Source organism: Strongylocentrotus purpuratus, unplaced genomic scaffold (assembly GCF_000002235.5).
Source record: "Strongylocentrotus purpuratus isolate Spur 01 unplaced genomic scaffold, Spur_5.0 spur5_scaffold_1, whole genome shotgun sequence".
Classification (NCBI taxonomy): domain Eukaryota; kingdom Metazoa; phylum Echinodermata; class Echinoidea; order Camarodonta; family Strongylocentrotidae; genus Strongylocentrotus; species Strongylocentrotus purpuratus.
In genome coordinates, this window is record NW_022145594.1 from 50,764,255 (window position 1) to 50,788,660 (window position 24,406).

The 24,406-nt window shown below is 38.1% G+C and overlaps 2 protein-coding genes and 1 long non-coding RNA gene across 3 annotated transcripts; 1 reads left to right on the forward strand and 2 right to left on the reverse strand.

Annotated features, from left to right (window-relative positions):
- Positions 1–2,565: 2,565 nt before the first annotated feature.
- On the reverse strand, positions 2,566–6,720 carry LOC115921435 (uncharacterized protein K02A2.6-like). Its single transcript, XM_030978920.1, has one exon. The coding sequence runs from the start codon at positions 6,718–6,720 to the stop codon at positions 2,566–2,568; it is 4,155 nt and encodes a 1,384-aa protein (XP_030834780.1).
- Positions 6,721–16,389: 9,669 nt separating this feature from the next.
- LOC115921514 lies at positions 16,390–17,663 on the forward strand. The gene is made up of 2 exons (XM_030979012.1): positions 16,390–16,772; positions 17,590–17,663. The coding sequence occupies exons 1-2, from the start codon at positions 16,472–16,474 to the stop codon at positions 17,655–17,657; spliced, it is 369 nt and encodes a 122-aa protein (XP_030834872.1). The 5' UTR covers positions 16,390–16,471; the 3' UTR covers positions 17,658–17,663.
- Positions 17,664–22,896: 5,233 nt separating this feature from the next.
- LOC115921205 lies at positions 22,897–24,050 on the reverse strand. Its single transcript, XR_004062809.1, has 2 exons — positions 23,978–24,050; positions 22,897–23,695 (listed from the first exon to the last, which is right to left on the reverse strand). It is a non-coding gene; the product is annotated as an uncharacterized LOC115921205 (long non-coding RNA).
- Positions 24,051–24,406: the final 356 nt, after the last annotated feature.

Here is a 24,406-nt window from a genome sequence, read left to right on the forward strand (position 1 = left end):
ATGAAACAAATAGAAGATGATACTCTTGATTAGAGTTAACATAATCCTCTATAGTCTCATTACGGGAAGAACTTATTTTGACTTTTTTCCCTTTACCTAAGCAAAGATGTGTACTAATTTTAAAGTTGATTCGTCATACCTACGTTCTCTGACCGCCCCATGTTTGTCGTTTTTCCATTCTAGAGACGAGCCTCCAGATAATGAGTTTGCAGGCATATTACAGCAGATAGCTGACGACCTTTACGACGAAGCCAAGATCGACAGCCTTGGTGGTCAGCTGGGAATCTTACATGGTGATATACAGAGAGCGCTCATGACCAATATGAGGTTCGGCCGTGTTACCAGTGATGGAACTCGTCATATGCTGAAACAATGGAGAAGAGGTGTGTCGAGGGAAGATGAACGGATTGAGCTAACGAAGGCACTGCAAGCTGCCAAGTTGGTCAACCTTGCAGACCTTTATCTCAGCGAAGGTAACGTATATTTTCATTAAGAACAATTGTAGCTTCGTATTCGAGGACCCCATTCAACACTTCAGCAACATGCTGTTCTATTCGGTATACAATACGGCCCATGTGTTTAGAGTCAGATTGACGGTATTTTCTCAATCAAATTCGTTTTCCACATTTTTACACTGTTAATATAAACACTAAGGTGACGCAATGCAGAGAGAAGGTGAGTTTTGGTTTAAAAAAAAATGAATTCTCACGGAATCAAACGAAACTTGCACTGAATGTTCAAGACTACAAAACAATGTAATTTGCCAAACAATTTTTGTCGAAAATGTGTACTGGCTGAGTATTGAGCATAGAGAGATTAGGAAATCAAGGTTGGTAGCCCCGACACCATTTGTGTAGTGCCATATACATCTTACTGTGTACAGTGCCTGTTACTTTACCAAGACTGTGCCAAATTTATTATGATTTTGATGACTCCAGAACTTTGCAGTACATGCTACATGTTTCATTGTTTCTGATCTATTCCACCCCTTTTCTTTTACAATGCAATAGGATGACCAGAGCTCAACTTTATTTTTAAAAAGAGCTTTCAGTTATCATTTTCCTCGCGAATAAAAAGCCAAACAGATGCTTACTACCATATTCAAGTTCTCAGCTACTACCTGGAGAACATAAAAATAAAAGAAATTTGAAATTCATTGCGATAAGTTTTACACAATCATAATAATTCAATTTGATGTGTTTTGAGAAATAAACCAATCATCTGTTTTCTGTCTTACTGCCGGTTAGGTGTAGTAAAAGAACAGATCGATGCTGAATATGATAAAGAAGGTGTCAATGATGAGCAGCTCTCTACTAGAGATGGGGCCTCTCTAGAAGAGGACCAGACCAAAGTACAGACCGACACCCAGGTACTTCAGGAAGCTACACCAAGCAATGACCACACTTCTCGAGATGGACAAACGGGAGATATGGCTTCCAAAACCCAGGGTGACTGGACGGATAGAAGTAGGAGTCAACATCCTGACAAATCACCGGGGAGCAGTACAAAGAAATTGGATGCATCTGAAGTGACTTCTGAAGACGTGTCTGTCACATATTAAGTGCAAACAAACTAACAAAGTAGTTGAATTCCATAAACCATAGTCTGGTGTTTATTCCCCGCACTGGGTATCAAGTCACGCGTATCGCATATCCATCGCGCACATGCGATCTGACCTCCTGAGGTCACAGGTGTCACATTTGCATAATCTGATACATATTCATTATCATGACATCCCTCCTTTGCCAGAATGAAACTTTATCCTGGTCTATTTTTATACTATAGTTTCACTGAAAATTCTTGTAATATTTCTTTTGTTCTTGTGTTTCAGCCATATGTGAATTACTGAAATAAACATGCTTTGGTGCATTTGCTTTTGTTTCTTCCTTTTTTTTTTTTTTTTTTTTTTTTTTAAGAACAACTTCTAACAAACAACAAATTTATCTGGTCGATAAACTTTTCCCAAATGTTTTATCTTCCAAACAACTTTGTTGAACAACATAAAACATAACATGCAATATAATATCTTTCATGCAATATCTTTCATGCATCCAGTCTGTGGTCCAAATAAAAGTTCAACTGTTCACTGGATACTATTTGAGTTCTAGTTTTGAGTTCGTGTAAATCATCTGTTATCTCCAAGCGTTCATACGACTAGCTGAAGCTGAAGTTTCTGGAAATACTCTCTTCGATGATTGAATCCATTTTTGAAAACTGATCGATGCTCCAACTCAAACTTGTGTTTTTCGCAACACCTATCACATACAATAAGGGCAGCGTTCGGCGTACACCCTTTTACATTGATTAATGTATGTGTAATATTGAAACATATATATCAGAACTTATTATTTTAGCACATAACACAACTTCCTCGTACGCTTGGTTTCCATGGTGATTTCTCCAACATGTCGATTTCACAAATATGGGCAGCGCAAGGCGTACACCCTTTAAATCATAACTTGGCTTCAACCAATGATTTCCAAACATTTCTCCTTGGCACATGTAGTTTCATATATCACTGTCGCTATTTTACAAAGAGCTCCTCCCCACCATATTGATCTGGAATCACACAAAATCATCATATCGCTTAGGGAATCTTCTCTGGCGTTGTGGTCTACCAGCTGCCATAGGAACGTTGGTGTTTGTTGTCTCTGCTTGGGTATCACCATCTTGATGTCTCTGGTCACCGCCTGATGTGTTGCTCGCTGCCTCTGAGTCTGGATCTCTGGTCACCGCCTCAGGAGTACTGGTCTCCGCCTCAGGATTATCGTCCGACCCTTCAGGAATACCGGTCACCGCCTCAGGATTGCCGTCTGTCCTCTCTGGATTGGCAGCTTCGTTATGAGTGTCTCGGGACATGTATCTTTTTACACTTGATACATTCCTATTATACAGGACTCCGTCAGGAGATTTCACAGTTACCATACTTCCTGTTCTTGCTGTCACTGTGTATGGCTGGCTAAAGTATGGCGTGTCTAGTTTCCTCCTTTCATCACGTCTTACTATCACCTTATCTCCTGGCACTATGTCAGAATGTACGGCTCCCCTCTTCAGATCTGCATAGTGTTTTGCACCACTTTTCATTTGGAGGTCCCTGTCTCTGAGTTCCTGATCCTCACTAATGTCCTGGATTTGTGGTAGTTTAGTTCGGATCTTTCTCCCGAACAACACTTCTGCCGGGCTTTTTCCCGTTGTCGAATGAGTACTAGCCCGGTAGACTGCGACGTAAGTCAGCAAGGCCTCTTTCCAATCCTTGCCTTCTGCCTGTGCAATTCTAAGCCTTTTCACTATACTCTGGTTCTGTCTTTCGACCTCGCCGTTGGCTTGGGGCCATTTAGGAGTCACCCGATGGTGGTGAATTCCTGTAATGTTCATGTACTCTGCGAAAACTTCTGAGATGAACTGGGGTCCATTGTCCGAGTATAACGTCACAGGTAACCCATGTCTGCCAAAGATTTCAGCCCGGGCTTTGACTGTCTTCTCTGCAGTGGTTGATTTCATGATTGCATACTCGTAGTATCTGCTATAATAATCAACTACCACAAGTATAGATTCTCCTGTCGGAAGTGGTCCTAGGAAATCAACAGCTACATCCACCCAAGGTCCTGTTGGCAACATAGTACTTCGAATTGGTTCTGGTGGATTACCCCTGCTTGTGATTTGGCAACCATGACACGTCTTGACGAATTTCTCTGCATCTTTCTCACATCCTGGCCACCATACCTTGGTTCTCAAATTCTGTTTGGTGCCAACAATGCCCAGGTGTCCTTCGTGAGCTAATGACACCATCTTTGGCCTCTGTGCCTGTGGAATCACCAATCTGCTACCTCTCAGCACACACTGACCAATTATACAGAGTTCATCCTTGATGGGAATGTATGCTTTATATGGACAATCATCCCATTGTCCACTGTGAATACACTCTCTGATAACTTCGAGTTCAGGATCATGTTCAGATTCTCTTTCGACTTCCTTCGTTGTCACCGCACCTGGCGTTGACTGGACTGCCACAAAACGCACAAAGCTCTCTGCTTCTGTTTCCAACACAGAAGTTTCTCTCGGTTGATCATCCTTCAGCAATCTTGATAATGGATCTGCTATGTTGGACTTTCCTGCGATGTGGACTACCCTGTACTTGTACTGTTGAAGCCTCAGAACCCACCGCTCTATTCTCGCACATGGCTTAGATCTCGGTGAATAAATGACTTCAAGCGGTTTGTGATCAGTCACTAGATCAAACTCTATTCCATACAGGTACGCATGGAATCTTTCACAAGCCCACACAAGTCCAAGGGCTTCTTTCTCCGTCTGAGAGTATCTCCTTTCAACGTTACTTAACGAGCGGCTGGCATATGCTACTATCCTCGGGCCATCAGCATGCACCTGCACCAGCACTGCTCCTAAGCCAACTGGACTGGCATCCGCTATGACCTTTGTCGGTGCATTTAGATCATAGTAGCCTAGGGTCTCTGCACTCATTAAGCTTTCCTTCAGCGCCTTAAACGCTTGTTGTTGTTCATGACCAAATTGAAATGGCGTGTCCTTTCTGGTCAGCTTTCTCAGTGGATCTGCCAATGTAGCAAAGTTCGGAATGAACTTTGCGCAGTAGTTGACTAGCCCCAAGAAGCTTCTCATCTCAGTTGCAGTCTGGGGTTCACGGGCCTCTGCAATTGCTTTCACCTTGGCCAATCCTGGGTTGAGTCCCTCGCTAGTCAGTCTGTGCCCCATGAAGTCCAACTCAGAGACACCAAACTTACACTTTTCTGCATTTGCAGTAAGTCCTGCGTCCCGCAGTCTGCTAAGCACCTGCTTCAACCTCTTGTCATGCTCTTTCTGGGTCGATGCATGCACAATGATGTCATCTGATATGTTCGCAGCTCCTTCTATCCCAGCTATCACTCTGTGTATCTCATATTGATAAATCTCTGGAGCAGCATTGATTCCGAACAACAGTCTCTTATAGCGGAACAACCCACAATGAGTGACAAAGGTTGTCACCTCTCTAGACTCCGGATGTAACTCCAGTTGGTGGTACCCCCACTTCAGGTCTATTTTCGAAAAGACCTTGCTAATCGACAGCTCCTGTAGGACTTCCTCAATAGTGGGAATGGGGTGACGTTCTCTTATGATTGCTTCGTTCACTCTACGCATATCGATACACAGTCTGATTTCATCATTTCTCTTTGGAACTATGACAACTGGGCTTACCCATGGCGTGGAGCGTTCAACTGGCTCAATGATGTCGAGATCGATCAATTCCGCAATCTTCATCTCGACCTTTTTTCTCAGTCCAAATGGAGTCCTTCGCACAGGCTGGGCCACTGGCTTCACCGTTTCATCCACTGCTAACCGCACCTGTCGGCCCTTCAACTTCCCAACTCCTTTGAAGACTGCTTCAAACTCATGCTTTAAACCTGCATAGCTCTGTACCGCATTTACATGTACAATTCCCACCTGGAGCACTCCCAGCTCTCTAGACGTATGTTTGCTCAGTAAAGGTTCTCCCTTTTCTTTGATGACAACAAACTCTGCAGTCGACTTCATCTTGCCAACTTCTACGGTGGCTGTGAAACATCCAACAGTTGTTAATGGTATCTGTGATGTGTACGGATAAAGCCTCTTGGTACTCTTAGTAGATTTGCAGATGATTTTGTCCTTCTTCAGTTTCTCCCACAATATCTGATCTATTACATTGCAATCACTTCCCGAATCTACTATCACTGGGACTGTGACACCTCCAATGATTATTGGGACTTTCTCATGATCACCATTCACAGCAAATTGATAGTACCTCTGATCACGGCCACGGCTGTTGTCATCATCACTATCATTTCCGGGTTCACCTTCCACTTGGCGAACTCTATTCTTATACTTCTTTCCATCTCTGGACTTCCCATCTCTAAATTTTCCTCTCGCCTCACTTGTGCTCTTGGCCTTACTTTTGCACATCGTCGCAAAGTGGTTTTGGCCTCCACATTTCCGACAGATCTTTCCTTTGGCTGGACATGATGCATCCTTCCCAAAATGTCCTTTGTTCCCACATCGGTAGCATTCCAAATTCTTTTTTCTGTCATTCTCATACGATACTTGGTTCACTTGAACTTGTCCACCAGCTCTAGGCCTTTCTCTCTCTCTCAATGACATGGAGTTAAATTGACCTTCAACAGCTTCTAGAGCAGCAGCCATGGACAATGCATCATTTAACTTGAGCTCACCTCCTTTCTCCAGCATTCTCCTGCGAAGTTTATCAGCTCTGCAGTACTGAACTACTTGGTCAAGAATTTGGTTTTCTACATCCCCAGCTACGAAATTGCATCCAATAGCAACCTGTCGTAATTTGGTAACAAATTGGGCAACCGTTTCACCATCTTCCTGCTTTGTTTTCCTGAACAAATGTCTTTGAAACGTAGCATTAGGTTTGACAACATAATGAGCATTTAGGGCATCTGTGGCTTTTTGATACTCATTCCTCTCTCCTTTATTGGGAAGTGTTTTGAAAGTCTCCCTTACCACAGGCCCCGCAGTGTACAGCAACAGTGCTCTTCGTTGCGCCTCCTGGGCCGGCGTACATCCGTCCAGAAACAGGCCGCGACTATCGGCGTAGGCTTCGAACTCTTCAAGCCAAGCTTTCCACTTGCCGCTGACAATACTTGCACCACCCGTCGGATCGAAGTGTGGAACTCCTCGAAGCGCTAACAATTCCGCTCCAGCGAATGCCATGTTGAAACTTTTCCAGCTCGTAGCCACAGATTCAACATCCAAGAAACATTAATCCTCGTCGCCAATGTCACATATTAAGTGCAAACAAACTAACAAAGTAGTTGAATTCCATAAACCATAGTCTGGTGTTTATTCCCCGCACTGGGTATCAAGTCACGCGTATCGCATATCCATCGCGCACATGCGATCTGACCTCCTGAGGTCACAGGTGTCACATTTGCATAATCTGATACATATTCATTATCATGACAGTGTCCTCTGAAGAAGTTCACGCTGGTGATGATATGACCAATGTAAGTAGCATTCAACCTGCTGACCAATCGTCCAGCCACGAAATGCAAGTCCTACCTGAAGATTTGTCTGAGATAGCCCCTCTGGTTTCTTCTGATGGAAAACCCGACGAGGAATCCACTATCTTGGAAGAAGAAGATCTGATTTCTCAACTCGTTCTTATTGATACATCCCCGGAGAAAATAATGCTCTTTTTCCTTCTAAAGATAATAATGGATGTTCCCCAGAGAGTACTCAGTTTATAAATCACCAGAGAATCTTCATCAAGCCAAGTGTACTAACAAAAATCTAAGCTTGCGACGTTCTAGGTTCACTCCTGGATGCTTCATCGGGCCGACCGGTCTCTAATGCTATATGATTCTCGACCGTAAACATGGTGTTCTGGGGGTGTTTCACAAAGATCCTAAGTCAAACTTAACTCTAAGTTGGACTTAAAAATTATGGAGAGCCATTTGTACCCCTAAAATAAAATAAATTAAAAAGCAAAAATTCAAGAATTGTAGACTTTGTATAAATTCCACATCAAGAACATGAAATCTCCTTGATAAAAGAAAATATGAATGATTTCAATCAACATTTTAATGGCTTTTAAAATAAATTTTACGAAATATTTCCATAGATGCTAATGGCTTTCCATAATTGGTCAGGAAATGTCAGGATAGAACTGCCTTTCTCTGATAACCATTCAAAGACCCGTCGGTATAGTCAGCCTGATGAAGCGTCCCGCAGTGGACGTAATGCTACGGTCACAAAGGTTCGTACGAACGATAATTTCGTACGAATCTCCCTGTTTTTCCATTGTCTTCCCGAATTTCTATTGTCTGAAAATCGTTCGTAAGGCGTTCGTAGCAGTTTGTAATGGCATTTGTGACCTAGGCTTAAGGCGTTGTAAGCGGGGAAAAATCCAGTTGATTTGTTTATAAAATTTAATGTTACGTGTATTTCTAAGTATACTTTGTTCATATTATATTGTAAAACAGCATCTGAGGAACATACACTTCGACAAGCTCTTCTTCAAGTTACTTCCTCTTTTCTCGTGCTGTTTCCATTATATTTGTCGTTTCATTGCGTAGTTTTTGTGATATAATTATTCTTGTATTATGTTTTGCATGAGAAATAATATCATTTGAATTACTGAATTACTAATCAATTACATGAATGGTTAAGAACAGTAATAGACATAACCTTCATTATCATTATCCTAACCATATTGTGTATATTGATATGTTAAAACTTGTGTCCAAACACTGCATACATAATTTCAACTATGCGTTTTTTAATAATATGACAAGAATTGCATGCAGAGCGTGATTTTTTTCAAAGAGTAGATTTTGATTTCTTTTTTGGTAAGTTACATGATATAGAACTTCAATTAATGTTAGCAATTATTACAATAGCCACTTATTACAGCCGGAGCAAATTTTATATACTTTAAAAATGTAATCTCTCCAAAATATATTAGTTATGGTCAATCGTTTAATGTTCGAATTTCACATTTCATTTTATTGCTTAAAAAAAAAATTCGAAGCAGAAGAATCGAACTATTTCAATTAAACAAGTTGCAACGCTCGTTTTTATTTGTGTACCTTCCGCCAGTTTGAGTAGATAGAAGTAAATGAATATATGAAACAATAACGAAAAACATGAATGAATAATGAATATTAAAGTAATGAACAAACAGATGTACAAAATATAAACTTTGAATGTATAATACCCACCAACAAACTGTACATAAGTGTCTTAAATTGAATTGTCATTGCTTATTTAAAATACTTTAATTCATTAAAAAAAACATTCGCGGCCCGAGAGCTGAATTTTAGTTAAAAAAACAAAAACAAAGTATACATCAGTGAAAAAGTAAAATTACACGTAATACATATGCGTAATAACATTATGGTATTAAAATTTCAATTCGTTTTGTACATAGAACGTTATTGTGCTTCTTCGACACCTGCTTCGGCTACAATTACTCCGTGTGGCAATTCAGTACATTAATCAAACTCCCGATCCAAACCCCGGACAAGAACCTACCTAACACCAACACCAAGCACAAACATAGCCCCCAACCCAAATGCAACCCCAACCCCACATCCCTGATAAAATAAAGCCTGGAGCAACCGCCGCCGGAGCATTTGTCGTGTCGCCATCGTTTTACATTGTGGCAGATTACTTGGTACATACATGTTTAAATAAATATGAATATTACCATATTTGCATTAAAATTATACGTTAAACTTATACAATATATGAATATGAATATAATTATTTGTTTGATATTCGAATGAATTAAATATTGTGGTGTAAATTGCATAGCCAGATGGCTAGTGTTCTTTCTTTAATAACAAAAACAGAGACAATAAGCGACACCAATAAAAAATATACTCAGCTTTTATATAGCGCGAATTACAATTAAGTCTCTAAGCGCTTCCAAACTTGGAAATCATTACTCCAGTTTTAGATGTGCTGCCATTACAGCGCTTTAGCATTTCAAGGTACCTATTTACATCACCTAGGTTGAGTGTGGCAAATGTAGATCAATGTCTTGCCAAAGGACATTAGTGCCGCGGCGGGACTCGAACCCCGACTTGTGATCAACAGTCCGGCGACGTAACCACTCGACCACGACCCCAAATCTGGGAATTATATAATCAAATAGATGCTACAATGAATTAAACAAAATATACTTTGTAGATTAAATGCAGATTTTGTTTTGTCTTTGGACCAATTTAGTATTAAAAGGTAAGGTAGTGTATACAAATGATTTTAGCATAAAAACATGGTTAAAAGGTTGCATGGTAATGATCGATATATCAATAAAGAAGCAAACAATATTTTGCACAATTAAATCTGATTCAGTTGCTCCAATGATTGTTATTATTCACATATTACATTTCAAATTATACATTTAAGGCTTTGGCAATTTGCAAGATTGTGAAAGCATCAGTATGAAATATAAGGGAGAAAGAGAGAGAGCGAGAGAGAGAGAGAGAGAGAGAGGAGGGGGTGGGGTGAGGGAAAGGGAGAGAGGGGTGTCAACGAGTTTACATTCCACATTTTCACGATATTAAATTAGTAATCATAATTTTAAAACGAGGCAAGGTGGGGTAAGTTGGTTGCAGAACATTTGACGAGTCGTCATCAATGAAAACAAAGCCTACAGATGGCGCTCTTCCTTTTTAACAGTTTTCCCAGCAAGAGTCGCGTAGTGTCGCATCACATAAATATGTTGGCCTACCCTCAAACATGTTCTCTTACTCTCGAGAAATAGGTTGATGCAGAGCCATCTATACACAGCTAGAGTTTGGTCAACTCGGTTTCACTGGGTCACAACAAAGCAGTATTCGCCTTATATATGATATATTGTGTCCAACTCGAACCGGGTTGGCCAACACTCTGTGTATATATGGCTCTGGGTTGATGACTAAGTTTACCCCCTCTGATGAGATGTTCCTCTCTCCAAGAATAAACAAGGTTTCGAGATGCATTTACTCCAAGTCTTTGATAATATAACATTAAGAGAGAAAAAAAAAATGAATAATCCATATTGCAAATGTGCGATATCACGTATTTTGAAATAATGTTCATTATTGGGCTCAAGGATTACACAAAATCATGCTGACTTCTGAATATTATTTGTGTGTATAATGTGCGTACGCTTGCGTACTGAAAGGCCTGAAAATCATTTTGCAAACGAGCATAGTGAGTGAACATGTAAACTTGAGAAGAAAAAAAATAGGGGGGGGGTCGCGCGAACCCACCGAACCCCTAATTTGTACGGGGTGCAAAATGTTTGTTCCACCTTTAAGTATGCAGGTAAAAGATGAATGAAATAATTTGTAACGATCGAGGCACTGTCTAAACAACGATTTACCCATATACATGTAATTTGAATATATTACGAGAATGGTTATGTATTTTGTATGCGTAGTAATTTTTGTGAACATTGCGGAAGATTTCCACTAGCAGTGCTCATTTTGGAAAATAATCAGTTTGAAGTTTCAGAAATGGTTTCGTGCCTAAGCTTTGGGCAAGCTCTAATAAAAGTCAAATTAAATACAAACACACAAACATTTTGCTCTCTTTTTAGCCGTTCTTGATTACTTGTTAAACATAAAATTAAAGTTTTATTAATACTTGACAAATTTGAACTCCTACCTTGCGTCACAAAAATAAATGTTCCCCGAAACAAAAAGCCCCTCAACTAATTGGGGAAATTTGATAACCATTTCTTCGATAAAGATTCCCTAATTGATGATACCGGTATAGTTTGCCTCGTGTATGCTAGTATTTGTTTTAATGGGGCACATCCATGTGTTAGTTTGCTAGGACAAACTCTTTTCAGCCGCTGTGCTTAACAGTGTCTGCACAATGAGACCAAGGAGCTGTGTGGTTGAAGCTCCTTATTGAGGCTAGGTTGACATCATACTACATAGGGTCTGTAATATTTGACATTGTCAGAGACTGACAGAATTAGCCTAAATAGGCTTTGCTAAAGGCTTGAGTTCATGAATTTTAGTCAAGTTTGAAATCAAAACTCTGTGCGTGCCTGCAGGCTGCAGACTACGGATGGTAAATGACTGGGAGATGTCAGTGTCTTGCTTTCGTAGAACTCTAATATCACAAATGTTAAACGAATAATCGTTTTTAACTTTGAACCGAGGTTCTTGCCTTTTTGTAAATATTATGTTACATGTATATAATTCTTTATATCTTTTTATTTAGTGTAAAATATCAAAGCTGTGTATTTAATCACAGGACATATTTTAGCCAAGATGTAGAATAGCTTGTAGCTTAAGTATGTATTCAATAGTTATTCATACTTATTTATTACATTCTCATTCATTGCTGTGATACTTTTGTGTGTTAGTGGTACCGGACACGATCAGCATCAAATGCTATTTTCTGGTCCCATTTATCCTTTCAATGTTATACGTTCACAATTGATTGTTATATTAATGTGCTTTTTGTTTGGATAATAAAGCTTCAAACTCAAACTCAAACTCAGATAGAAATGTAGATAGAAAGATAAATAAATAATACGATAGATAAAGGGATGAACTAAAAGAGAGGGATAGATAGATAAATAGTTGGATACACAGATATATAGATAGATGGATGGAAAGATAGATAGATAGATAGACATATAGATAGATAGATAGATTTGATGTATAGATATATAAATAGATAAATGGATGGATACATAAAAAGTTAAGTTAAGAAGAAATAATGAAATATTCGTTGGAAAAACAAAACATTAATATTCTGCTTAAATCTTTTGTCCAGTAAAGAGAAATTTATTAAAAACCAGCGTTCTTCGAAACCTGAAAAAGGGGTACAAGAGTTGCTAAGAGCAAATGTAAAACAACAATGATAAGCGTGCTAGAAAAGATGACGAAGCAATGTAAAGACTGGGTATTGCAAATGAAAAGGGAGTGAGAAGTACTAGAACGACAAAACAAAGAAAACGCCTAGAAAGGCGTGGAAAAAAGAGAAAAGAAGAACGGAAAATGGAACGCGAGAGAGAAGAGACTAGAATAGAGAGGAAGAAAGAGAGAGAGAGAGAGAGAGAGAGAGAAAGTGATAATTAGTAAATACACTATTATGTATAATGTTTATAATGCTGTTATGCATTTGTAATAGTTTGAGATGTAAAAATGAAAAGTTGCGATTTGTTATTATATATTAATTTCATGTTAAAGTAATGTAACTCCAATATCTTGAAGTATTATGACAAAATATTTATATATTATCATTCTGTTATTATTCTGTGTGCAATGGATGAACATTAAAATAACTTTTAAAATAAAAATAAAATTTCCAGAATCTGGCCGGTTCCTTATCCTTATATTCCCTACAATTCAACATTTTCTTTCTCTATTGCGACTAATACGGAAGTGAGTCCTGGGCCATGACAAAGAATGACAGAAAGATAGTTGATGCCTTTAAACCGTGGTGCTACAGGAGGCTGGTGCAGGTGTCATGGAAAGATAAAAAGACATATATGTGAGTCCTGGACAAGATTGAAACAGACTTGACCATCAGAAGGGGAATCATGGAAAGAAATCTAAACTATTTTGGGCACATTTTTAGGAGACCTGAAGTTGTTGAGAAGCAAATACTGCAAGGAGCAGTCAAAGGAAAATGGGGTAGAGGTCATCCACCAATATCTTGGACTGAAGATATCAAGAAAGTGTCTGGACAAGGAATGAAAGGTGCAACACAAATGGCAGGTGAAAGAGTTGCATGGGGTTGCATGGCGTACTCTCGTGAAGACCACAGCAGCGCTTTACAGCGCCACCTGAAGTTGATGATGATGATGATGATGATGATGACAATTGATTCAAGCCGCCGAAGATGGCGCTATCAACGAACAATTACGCTCACCAGCTCAGCCTTCGCCTGGCGTCGTAATAGTCCTGCGTACGCGCCTGCGTAGACTGATACGTGTGACGTCCATTCATGGCAGTACATTAAAGGGAAGTCGATCGTAGCAATCCACATTGTCGTTGTGCAAATCTAAAAGTCCCTAATTTCAGGTTCATGACATCTTCGGATGGCAGCAAGTGGAGATCGCATTGCTTTGGTTTGGTGATCAAAATCGAATAGGCCAGATTCTGTAACACAAATCGTAAATAACGTGTGCATGGTACAGTCACACACAGGCGCGCCGGAAGCAGTTTGGGATGGGTGGGGGGGGGGGGGGGGGGGGGCAAACAATCCAGGGGGCTCACCAGGGGCAGTGACGTAATGAGCAAAATCGTTTGGAAGAGGGGGGGGGGGCAGAAGAAAAATCTCTTACACGTTACATGCCTGCCTCGCGTAACGTTTTTCAAAGTATTCAGAGTATTAACGATCAGGTAGAGCGTAAATTGGCGTGGGGTCCAGGGCCTGAGCCCCGGCAAGGGGTCAAGGGGCTGAGCCCCCGGAAGCTCAGAGTTTTTAGGCATTAAATTACGGTCAGATAAGCATATTTAGATACTTTATTTGTGTAACTGGCGGGTCACTATTTGGCGGAGAGTACAGGGAGCAGAGCCCCCGAAAGCTTATTTTTTCAATAAGGTATTTAATTACGGTTAGATGAGCATCCAGGGGTCCTCTTTAAGGCCATTGATGTGGTCCAGGGGGCAGAGCCCCTAGAAGCTCAGAGGTTTAAATATTTAAATACGGTCAGTTGAGCATCCAGGGGCCTCCTTTGGGCTCTTGGTGGGGTACAGGGGGCAGAGCCCCCTGAAGATCTTGTATTTTAGGTATTTAATTACGGTCAGATGAGCATCCAGGGGACCGCCTTAGGGCCCTTGGAGGGGTCCGGGAGCGGAGCCCCCCCCCCCCGTAAGCTCTGGGGTTTTAGGCATTTAATTACGGTCAAATGAGCCTATATTTTGATACCTCAATTGTTACATTGTCAGGTCACTTATTTTTTTCTCTCTCTCTCTTTCTTTCTTTCTTTTTCTCTGTGACATACTTTTTCAAAATTGAGGGGGCTCAAGCCCCCGAGCCCAGCCGTTTCGCAGACCATGACATAAAGGCTTCTAAATAAGCATATTTTTTCGCCCGACTGTAAATTTGTCAATTTCTAATTTTCCAACAAACGCATAAAAAGGTATGACTTTATACAAAAAAAACTGAGAAAAATTACCGGAAAATCATGTCATTCAGCAACATTTAATCACTGGTATCGAATAAGAAATAACCCCCCCCCCCCTCCCAATCAGTACGCCAGCGTTCAGGGGCTCATGTCTTCTCACCCCTATAACAAACAACAGACACGCTTTCCCATTCTCTCATATATGTCCACGATATACGCGTATCGCTATTATAAAAACCTCCATTTTAGGTGGCATGCATAATGTGCAATGTTTAGGAAATTTAATTCCCGTTAACTTTCCTTTTCTTTGAATGGAATTTTGTGTGTGATTTAATTCAGGTTTTTATTATTGTTATGTTCTTTTGGGTTAAAAAAATACAAACTATCTTTACTCCTTTACTGCTTTTGTTTTTGGATGGGGTGGGGGCGTTTTTTTTTTGTTTTTGTTTTTTTTTGGGGGGGGGGCTAAAAATGCATAACTATCCTGGCTGTGCTATTGATTCTCAACATTTCAAACACCACTGTACAAAACCTAACTAATTTCACTAAAAATCGGTTCTTCAGTGACAATTCATGACACCTAAATAGCAGAAAAATACAATTTTTTCAACTTTCAGATGTTACATAGAATAATTTTAAAATGCAAATTGTGTGTCTACTACAAACTTGCCACTTGCCGATCAACCGCATCGGCATGATTGTGTGCATCTGTGTGTTATGAGTGTATTTACTATTCATGTATTTAAATGCTGCCTATTTACACGTAGTGCAGTGTTAACGGTCAATACGCATTAGCGTTGACTTTCTATGTGGGTACAGTGGTTGTAATTGTATACAATGCAATCTGTATGTAGCCTACTCATAGAATTGGCAAATCCACACCGGTAGGGGCTGCACTTTGATCGGTGTACCTTCTGCACGCGCGAGTTGGTTCAATCGTTTTTCTACCCCCGCTCTGGGTTTTCCCAATTTCATGTAACGTGACAATGGGTTGTCTTTGTTTGCCATTACTTGTAATGTTTTCCGCCTCCACATAAACAGGCTAATGATGATTCACTGCAAAATGTGACATTTAGCCTATATTAGCCTATCATAATTATGCTGCCAATGAAAGGTATAGCCACTCGCTAATATAAGAAGTAAACCTAATAGTATGTTGGGTTTTCTTTTTAAAGCAAAACCTTAGGAACATGCATGTCTTTAGAGTGAAATGAAAAACATTAATGACCTTTAACCCAACTCTATTTGAAAGGTAGAGATTGTAATATATATTTTGTTTTAAATATAAATATTTAGTAAATTCGATTAAATTCCTCAATATGGCAAGAAACATATAGTCTCAGGTATAGAGACCAAACCGTACATAAGACACCATACAGTAATATATAAAACATCATAGTCCCCTCTCCTCGATGTTGATGGTTAATTTAGTCGACTATGATGCATAAGAATGATTGAAACCTCAAGAATACCCATATCTATATCATATGGTTTAATATGATGATGATAGGCTCAAACATTGTAATGATGGATAGAAACTAGCGTGGAATATTGTGCTTCCACCATTAACATGGAGAGAACTATTGTAACATTTGCGCGTGGGCATGAAGGCAGTGGGCAGATTAGTGTATGTGATTCAAATAATAATTTTCATACCACAAGCCAAAGGTCGGTTGATCATCCATTAAAATCCCTCATCCGTTTGTACATCCGTGTGTACATCCTGTTGTACATGATACTTGCCTTATAAAGAACTTCCTACACCCAGTAATAACTAGACCTACTATGTAACTATGTCTAGCCATACGACAAATCTGTATACTATTGAGCGTGTAACGTGTTTGTGCGCGTATTCAGGGCGAAATCTGTACAAAGATGGCTACTTCCAGCTCGGAGATTAGGAAAGGGAAGCTTGATGAGTTACGACATGAAATCTTGTCGTACAAACCAGGCAAGGCTGTACCTTGTGATGATGAACGAGTGGTGTTTCCTGATAAGCTTGTTATTGGTACGATAGGTTTACCCGAGCATGCGTACAGCATAGTCCCTGTCCTGCGAAGTGCTCTTTATGGAGACGTAGAGCATCGCAAGCTTGCTGATGAACATCAAACATCTACTGATCAGGAATATCTCACCGATTCTATATACGTCATCACAAGAGAAGCTCTCTTCCCAGGTTTGTATATTGAAAAAAGAGCTTTGTTGTTTTGTTTGTGTTTGTTGTAAATCCGAAATGATACTACGCCTCCACTATGAACATGTATCGTTGGAATAAAAGCTATTTCATTAACTCTAAGGTAGGTTTTTGGTAAAATAATGAATTGCATTGACAAATTACCCCTCGTCTTTAATAGACTAGCATTGTAAAGAATGTCAAAAAAATCTAAATATGTTGGGTAATTTCTTATTTTGTTTTTGATTGTCTCTAAAAAACAATAATTCCCATGTGTCAAAAATGGGACAATGTAAACCAACTGCCCAATTTGTATTTGTATGTTTTGTAGAAGAAATAAATTCAAGTTAATTCAATTATGGCGGTTTGAAAAAAAACTACGCGATGATCCTATTTGATGTTGTTATGGGTGTTTTTTTAAGGGTTTTGGAATTGTACCATTATTACCCGCACTGCAGTTCTTACAAAATTCCCACATGACATTATACTTACATAGGACAACATAGATTCATGGATTCATCATTATTTTGGCAACCCCTTCTTTCGAACCCATGTAAGATTCTCTTTATGAAACGCATTAAGTTCACCGTTTATATTTTCACAAAATATATTTTTGTGTGGTTTCATTAAATGTTATTGCAAAAACAATTCATTCATTTGTGTTATTCTGGCATAATGCATGCAATTTATAGAACTACACAAGCTTTTCTATTTTGCTCTTTCTCTACTTCTGCATGTAAGCTAAATATCATGTTAATAATATCCAAAAGGTTCATCATGCACAATGTATCAAATACGTTCTCTCTTACCATCTTACCAGTTTTAAACGAAGAAATTGTACGAGACCTTGCCGGGAAGGTCGGACGTATCGTGCTGTTACTAACGTGAGTATTAATCTTCTCGCTCTACATATTCACATGGGTAATACATATTTGACTGATATAGACTACCATTTTTGTAATCGCATAGTAATGCTGGTACGCTTATGGCTAGATGATGTCTTTGGAATATTTATATGGGTAAAAGAATTTTTTTTGTTGGAGATTGAGCCCATTCGCTTGTATAGTAATGCGGATACGTTTGGGCGGGGGGGGGGGGGCAATGTCATGGTTTGCCCCTAGCGGAATAATACTTAGATATTCACCACTGTTTATCACTTTTGTGTATGCAAACATGATTTTATAATGTCTCTCCTTACTTCTGTTACCCGAATTTGACAGCAAGGTGCCCGAATATGTTCGATATCTTTACATCTTTAATATCGACAGTGGCGTAGACAGGTTCGTACACCTGGGGGGGATGACTGGGCTGCCAACGCTAGTGAGGGAGCGAAGCGACCGAGCGGGGGGAGGGGGTGTCCCCCTCCCACGGTAGGGAGCTTTTGCAATTTTGAACTTGAAATCGTGCAATCTGATGCATACTTAATGAGGTAAAATAACACACACAAGCGTGCACGCACACACACACATACTCACACACACACACACACATACACTTTTTTTTTTTTTTAACAATTTTGTTTTATTTCTCCAGATGTGTAACACAAACCATGACATACAATTGAATAAAATAAACGTGTTCAATATTGATGCTTTTACATAAACATAATTAAACACAAACTTATTTGCAGTATAATATAACTTAACAACAAAGTAAACGTATAAGTACCTAAACATAATATGTCAATTGTAAATGTTATTTACTTATATATTACAAAAAAAAACAAATCTGGAGATAATTTTACTGAAACAATCCTGCCCCCTCCCTGCCCCCTACATCACACAGACATACTCACCCTCTATCACACAAACATACTCACCCACTCACACACATACTCACCCACCCACCCACCCACCCCCCCCCCCCCACACACACACACACACAGTACTCACTCAGTGGATGTCTGCCAACATTCTCAACTTAAGAAAAATATACTAAATAAGTTATCCAGGCCGCAAAATCGAGTTACGCTTTTAACAAGCTCACGGTGGAGAAGAAAGCAAATCTTAATTAATCTTAAGCTGCTCCCACTTTAAAAAATGTGATCCTAGCTTTCCCATTTTAATTGCTATTTTCTTTTCCTCATCCCTATACTTAAAAATGCTTTTTTTCATCTTTTCTAAAGTTAGTACTCGCCCCCCCCCCCCGATCTTGACATAAATGTAACATACTTCACCATAAAAATGATAGTATTACACATTTTTATTCTATATGAACTACCTACCAACCCAACAAATATATCTCGCCATTCTAAATCTTTAATTTCATCTAACTCAAAAAGTTGTATTAAAGCCTGCCATAACCTTTGAACGCTCCCACAAGATAAAAATAAATGTTTGTATGTTTCTATTTCCTGCTTACAAAACGAACATAAATTATCACCAACAAAACCAAATCTATGAAGATGCTCATTAGTGTATATGGCTCCATGCAATAATTTAAATTGAAATTCACGTTGTTTTCTAATGAGTATAGTAATTCTTGGTCTCACAAATATTTCTTTTAATTCTTTATCTATAAAATCATAGTCATTTTGCCCATCCCTTACCTGCAAATCATACGTTCGCTGCAGTGCTTTGATGAAATAATCATAGATTGTTCTTGAACCCACATCCACAAACTGTATTTTTTTACTAGAAATATGGAAATAAGTATTAAAGCTTATCAAATCAACCTCGAGGAATTCTATTAACCCTGAATCATCCTTCCATAACCTGGGTATCGCATCATAAATATCAATAATCATAAGCAAATTATTACCTTTCATACCGAGGTTCATAAAATATTTAACAGGCTTAACATGACCTTTCTCAACCAAATGATTCAGTTGAACAATCCCTCTTTCAAACAAGTATCTATCAAATATACTTTTTCCATTTATACATATATTCTGATTATTAAAAATAATTGGATTAATATAACCCTCCAAATATCTTAAATTACTTGTCTCTTGCCATGCTTGCAACATTTCCATATAGTATGGTGGAATATCTAAAACGAGTTTAATCTTGTTTAAATCATAATCACATAAAAAAATAAATCTACCACCCACAAACTGTAAGCAATGATCAAAAAACAATTTCCATCCCAAACTTTTCTCTCCATATAAAAGACGTTTTATCCACATTATGCGCTGTATTTTAACGGACATTTCAAAATTAATCATTCTTAATCCTCCAAAGTCATAATCCTGATACATTATTGCCCGTTTAATTCTATCTTTCCCCCTCCATATGAATTCAAATGAAATTTTTGCAACTTCTTTATATACCCAATGAGGGACAATAACGAGAGATGAAATATAATTTAATTTTGAAAGCGCATAAGTTTTTAGCAAATGTATTTTACCCATAATAGTTAAATCTCTTTGTTTCCACCATACAAGCAATTTTTTTATTTTACTTAGAATTTCTTTATAATTTAAATCATCTTTTAAACTTCGATCTAATGAATAACTAACCCCTAAAATATGTATTTCCTTAACCAAATTTCCAAATAAAGGCCCATCAGGTTTGTTCTCATCCTCACCCATCCACATAAAATGTGTCTTTGTTTTATTCACTTTAAGACCACTAATTTTTTCAAATGATTCAAAAATATATTGCAACCTTCTAACCGAATCAATATCCTTCAAAAATATTGTCATATCATCTGCATATAACACTTGCCTAATTTCAGATTTTCCAAATGTAATCCCTTTAATACCGTTGTCCCTCCTTACTGCATGCGCCAAAATTTCGATGGCAACCAAAAACAAATATGGCGATAATGGATCCCCTTGCCTTACTCCCCTTTCTATTTCAAAATACCCCGTGGAGTGACCACCGTTCATAACACAACTACTTATCCCTTTATACAATAATTTTACCCAAGAGCAAAATGAATCTCCAAAACCGAACAATTTCAATATTTGAAATAAATATCTATGAGATACAGAGTCGAAAGCTTTCTCAAAATCCACTGCACACAAAAACCCTTTCCCTTGTTCCCCATAATGGATAGAATAAAATAACATGTCATCTATCAATCGTACAGCTTCCCCAATATTTCTATCTTTTATATATCCAACTTGATCATGATGAATTATTTCATTTAAAACCTCTTTCATTCTTTTTGCTAGAACTTTAGATACAATTTTATAATCTACATTCAAAAGCGTGATGGGTCGATAATTTTTTATATGGAGAGTATCTTTCGCTTCCTTCTCAATTAAGGTAATTACCCCTTGTTTTTGAGATGCCGTTAATTCCCCCCTTTCGTATGTTTCATTCAATACTTCTACTAACAAATCACCCAAAGCTGGCCAAAAAGTATAATAAAATTCAACTGTTAACCCATCATTTCCCGGGGTTTTATTCAATTTCATTTCTATGACTTTTAAAACTTTCAAGCATTCATCTTTAGTTAATTTACCTTCACAGATTTCCTTATTGTCTTCATTTAACTTTGAAATATCATTGAAAAAGAAAGGGTCGTTTTGATTTATATCAGCCCTTAAAGAATATAAATCTTTATAAAATAGTTTAATTTCCTTTAAAATTTCCTCCTTATCTCTAGTAGTTTCCCCATTTTCTTTGTACACCTCCCTAATTACACTTTTCCTTTTATTCGATTTTAACAGCTGTTCAAAATATTGCGTATTGTTTTCTCCATCTTCAAACCAAGGTGCTCTTGATCTTATTTTAATGCCCTGTCGAGAAAAATCATACAATTTATTTAGTTTATCCCTTTTCTCCTCAATACAATCAACAATATATTTAGTGGGTCCCACTACCAGTTCGCCTTCTAAATCCTTGATTTGTTTCTCTAACAGTTCTATTTCAACCCTCCTTGCTTTTGCCTTTTTCCGCGAGTATGTTATAATAAATTCTCTCATTTTCATCTTTAAAAAATCCCAAAATACTAATTTATTCAAAATCTGTAATGACCATTCAGCTTTTAATTCCTGTATTTCCTTATTCATCTCTTCAACAAAATCTTTATCCATACATAAACTACTGTTAAATTTCCAATATGATTTCCCGAAAACAAACTTATCAACAAGATCATTAAATTCTAGCCTAACGCCAGAATGATCTGGCGTAATAGATGTCAAAATCTCACACGTACCCACCAATTTTTCAACACTACAAGGTATAAACCAATAATCTAAACGGCTTTGCACTACCGGCCAATTTTGTCGAAAAGTAAATTGCTTTACATTCGGATTTTTTTTCCTCCATATATCTTCTAAATCGTATTTATTTAAAAATTCCTTAATCAAATCAATAACCCGAGATTTCACCGGTGTTTTTGACCCCACATAATCTAATTTTCCATCCAATATACTATTGAAATCACCTCCTAATAAAACTAAATAGTCCCGATCACACTGATCAAAAATACTTTCATCTAACTTCTTCAAAAATTCAATTTGTAAAGTTTCTTTATCTCTCGTTGGAAAATAAACATTAACCAATAGCATTTTAACCCTTTGTATTTCACCTTTAAAAATAATGTATCTCCCCTCTTCATCTACTTTAATTTTTTTTTCTTCAAAATCTAAATGATTAGAAAATAAAATAAGAACCCCTCTACTATGGTTTGACCCATGACTAAAAAACATTGGCCCTCCCCAATCTTGTTTCCACCGCTCTTCTATCTCTACTGTACTATATGTTTCTTGTAAGAAAATTATACTATTCTTTTTAGTTTTGCACCATTCAAAAATATTCACTCTTTTTAACCTATCTCTTATTCCTCTAACATTTAATGTCATGAAAGATAATTTCACTGCCATGTTATTTTATGTGTAATTGTATCCAAAACCTTACATCGATAAACTCCAAAGAAACTTCCACACAATCTATTTCCACCGTGAGCAAATGTATGGAAAAAACTATCTGCAGCCAAACATATATGCATACTTATCGTCGAATAATATAAAAAATGCAAGCAGAATCCACCCCGTACCACACAACCCAACGCATTCATACACACAAGCATATTCACTACACACACAACACCCCCACACAAAACAACCAAAATCTGCTCTTCGGTGTACGTAAACATCCGAGAGCAAGAGCCTCCCCCTTTCCCTGTCAATTTAACTAGACCAATGACAGAATAAACCAATGAACATTTCTTCTTGCACAAGTCGATGAGAAATACGTTGTATTGTTATATAACCGTAATCTAATTAAACAAAACAAAAAAAAAATACAAAGAGCTTTTATCCCTTAACAAATGCCTTGAATTGTATTACGGAACCCGCTCGTCATAACTAAGTTAAATGATTTTCCTAAAATGCATTACAGTGAATTGACCGGCCCGCGTACCTAATTACAATACGCACCTTCTAATTAAAAATAAAAACACGATCCCAATAAACCAAATTCCCCCAAACGACACCAGTTCGGCAACCTAATAAACTGTTCGTGCAAACCGAACCCATCATGCTATCATTTACCAAGTTCTATAATTTGCATAATAAGCCTCACCCATGAATGAATAGGCTCACACACCTGATCGTTTTGTATGCACTCCGTAAAAAAAAACTCCTAAAGGGCGTTCCCGACAACTCGAAAGAACACCAAACGTCAGCCCGACATAATGATAGGCAAGCATGCATACCGGATCCCAACACGTTCCTCCCTCTCAAAACATCACACCACCACCTGGCTTTAAAACAAAATAGTTTTGGCTGGGTGAACAGATCGGACCATTATCCAGATACTCGAATTGTTTTCACTTTACAGAAAAAGTTTTAAATATGTATCAGTCATTTACTAAGATATGTGAATTTACATAGAATGCGTTATCGAAATAAAGCTCATTGTAATATTTAAAAAAAGCCGTCGTTACCCAGATACTATGGCATTGTATAAAGGCGTTGCAATATACATCGTGAAAGAAAGCGGACGTTCAAAAGAGTTTATGGAAAGTACCTTGCAATAAAGCTCATTGTAATACCAAGAGCCGTGTTACCCAGATATTATGTTTTGCATAAATAGGCGTTACCACAAAGTACTTGAATATCGTGAAAGAGAACAAATCCCCAACAGACCAGCAAGGTTTATGGAAAGTACCTTGCAATAAAGCTCATTATAATACCAAGAGCCGTGTTACCCAAATATTACGTTTTGCATATATAGGCGTTACAACAAAGTACTTAAATATTGTGAAAGAGAACAGATCCCCAACAGACCAGCAAGGTTTATGGAAAGTACCTTGCAATAAAGCTCATTGTAATACCAAGAGCCGTGTTACCCAGATATTATGTTTTGCATAAATAGGCGTTACAACAAAGTACTTAAAAATCGTGAAAGAGAACAGATCCCCAACAGACCATCAATACATTTACCCCTCTATCTGAATTTACATAGATTTGCGTTATAAAATAATGAAATAGTCAATATACTGTTTAAGCATGTTTTGAGGGAAATGTTTCTTCTCACTTCACGCATGCATGCTTAGGGTTGTAATACAAATCCTGCTACAATTCTTTTTGTTTTCTTTTTTTTTAAATACCAAGTTATATAATTTGCATATCATGCGTCACAAAATGATAAACAAATGATGAAACACTACTGCCAATTCGAAATAGCACCAGGGAATGTATCCGGACCGGTCCCCAAGCATTTTAGCCCCCTTAATAA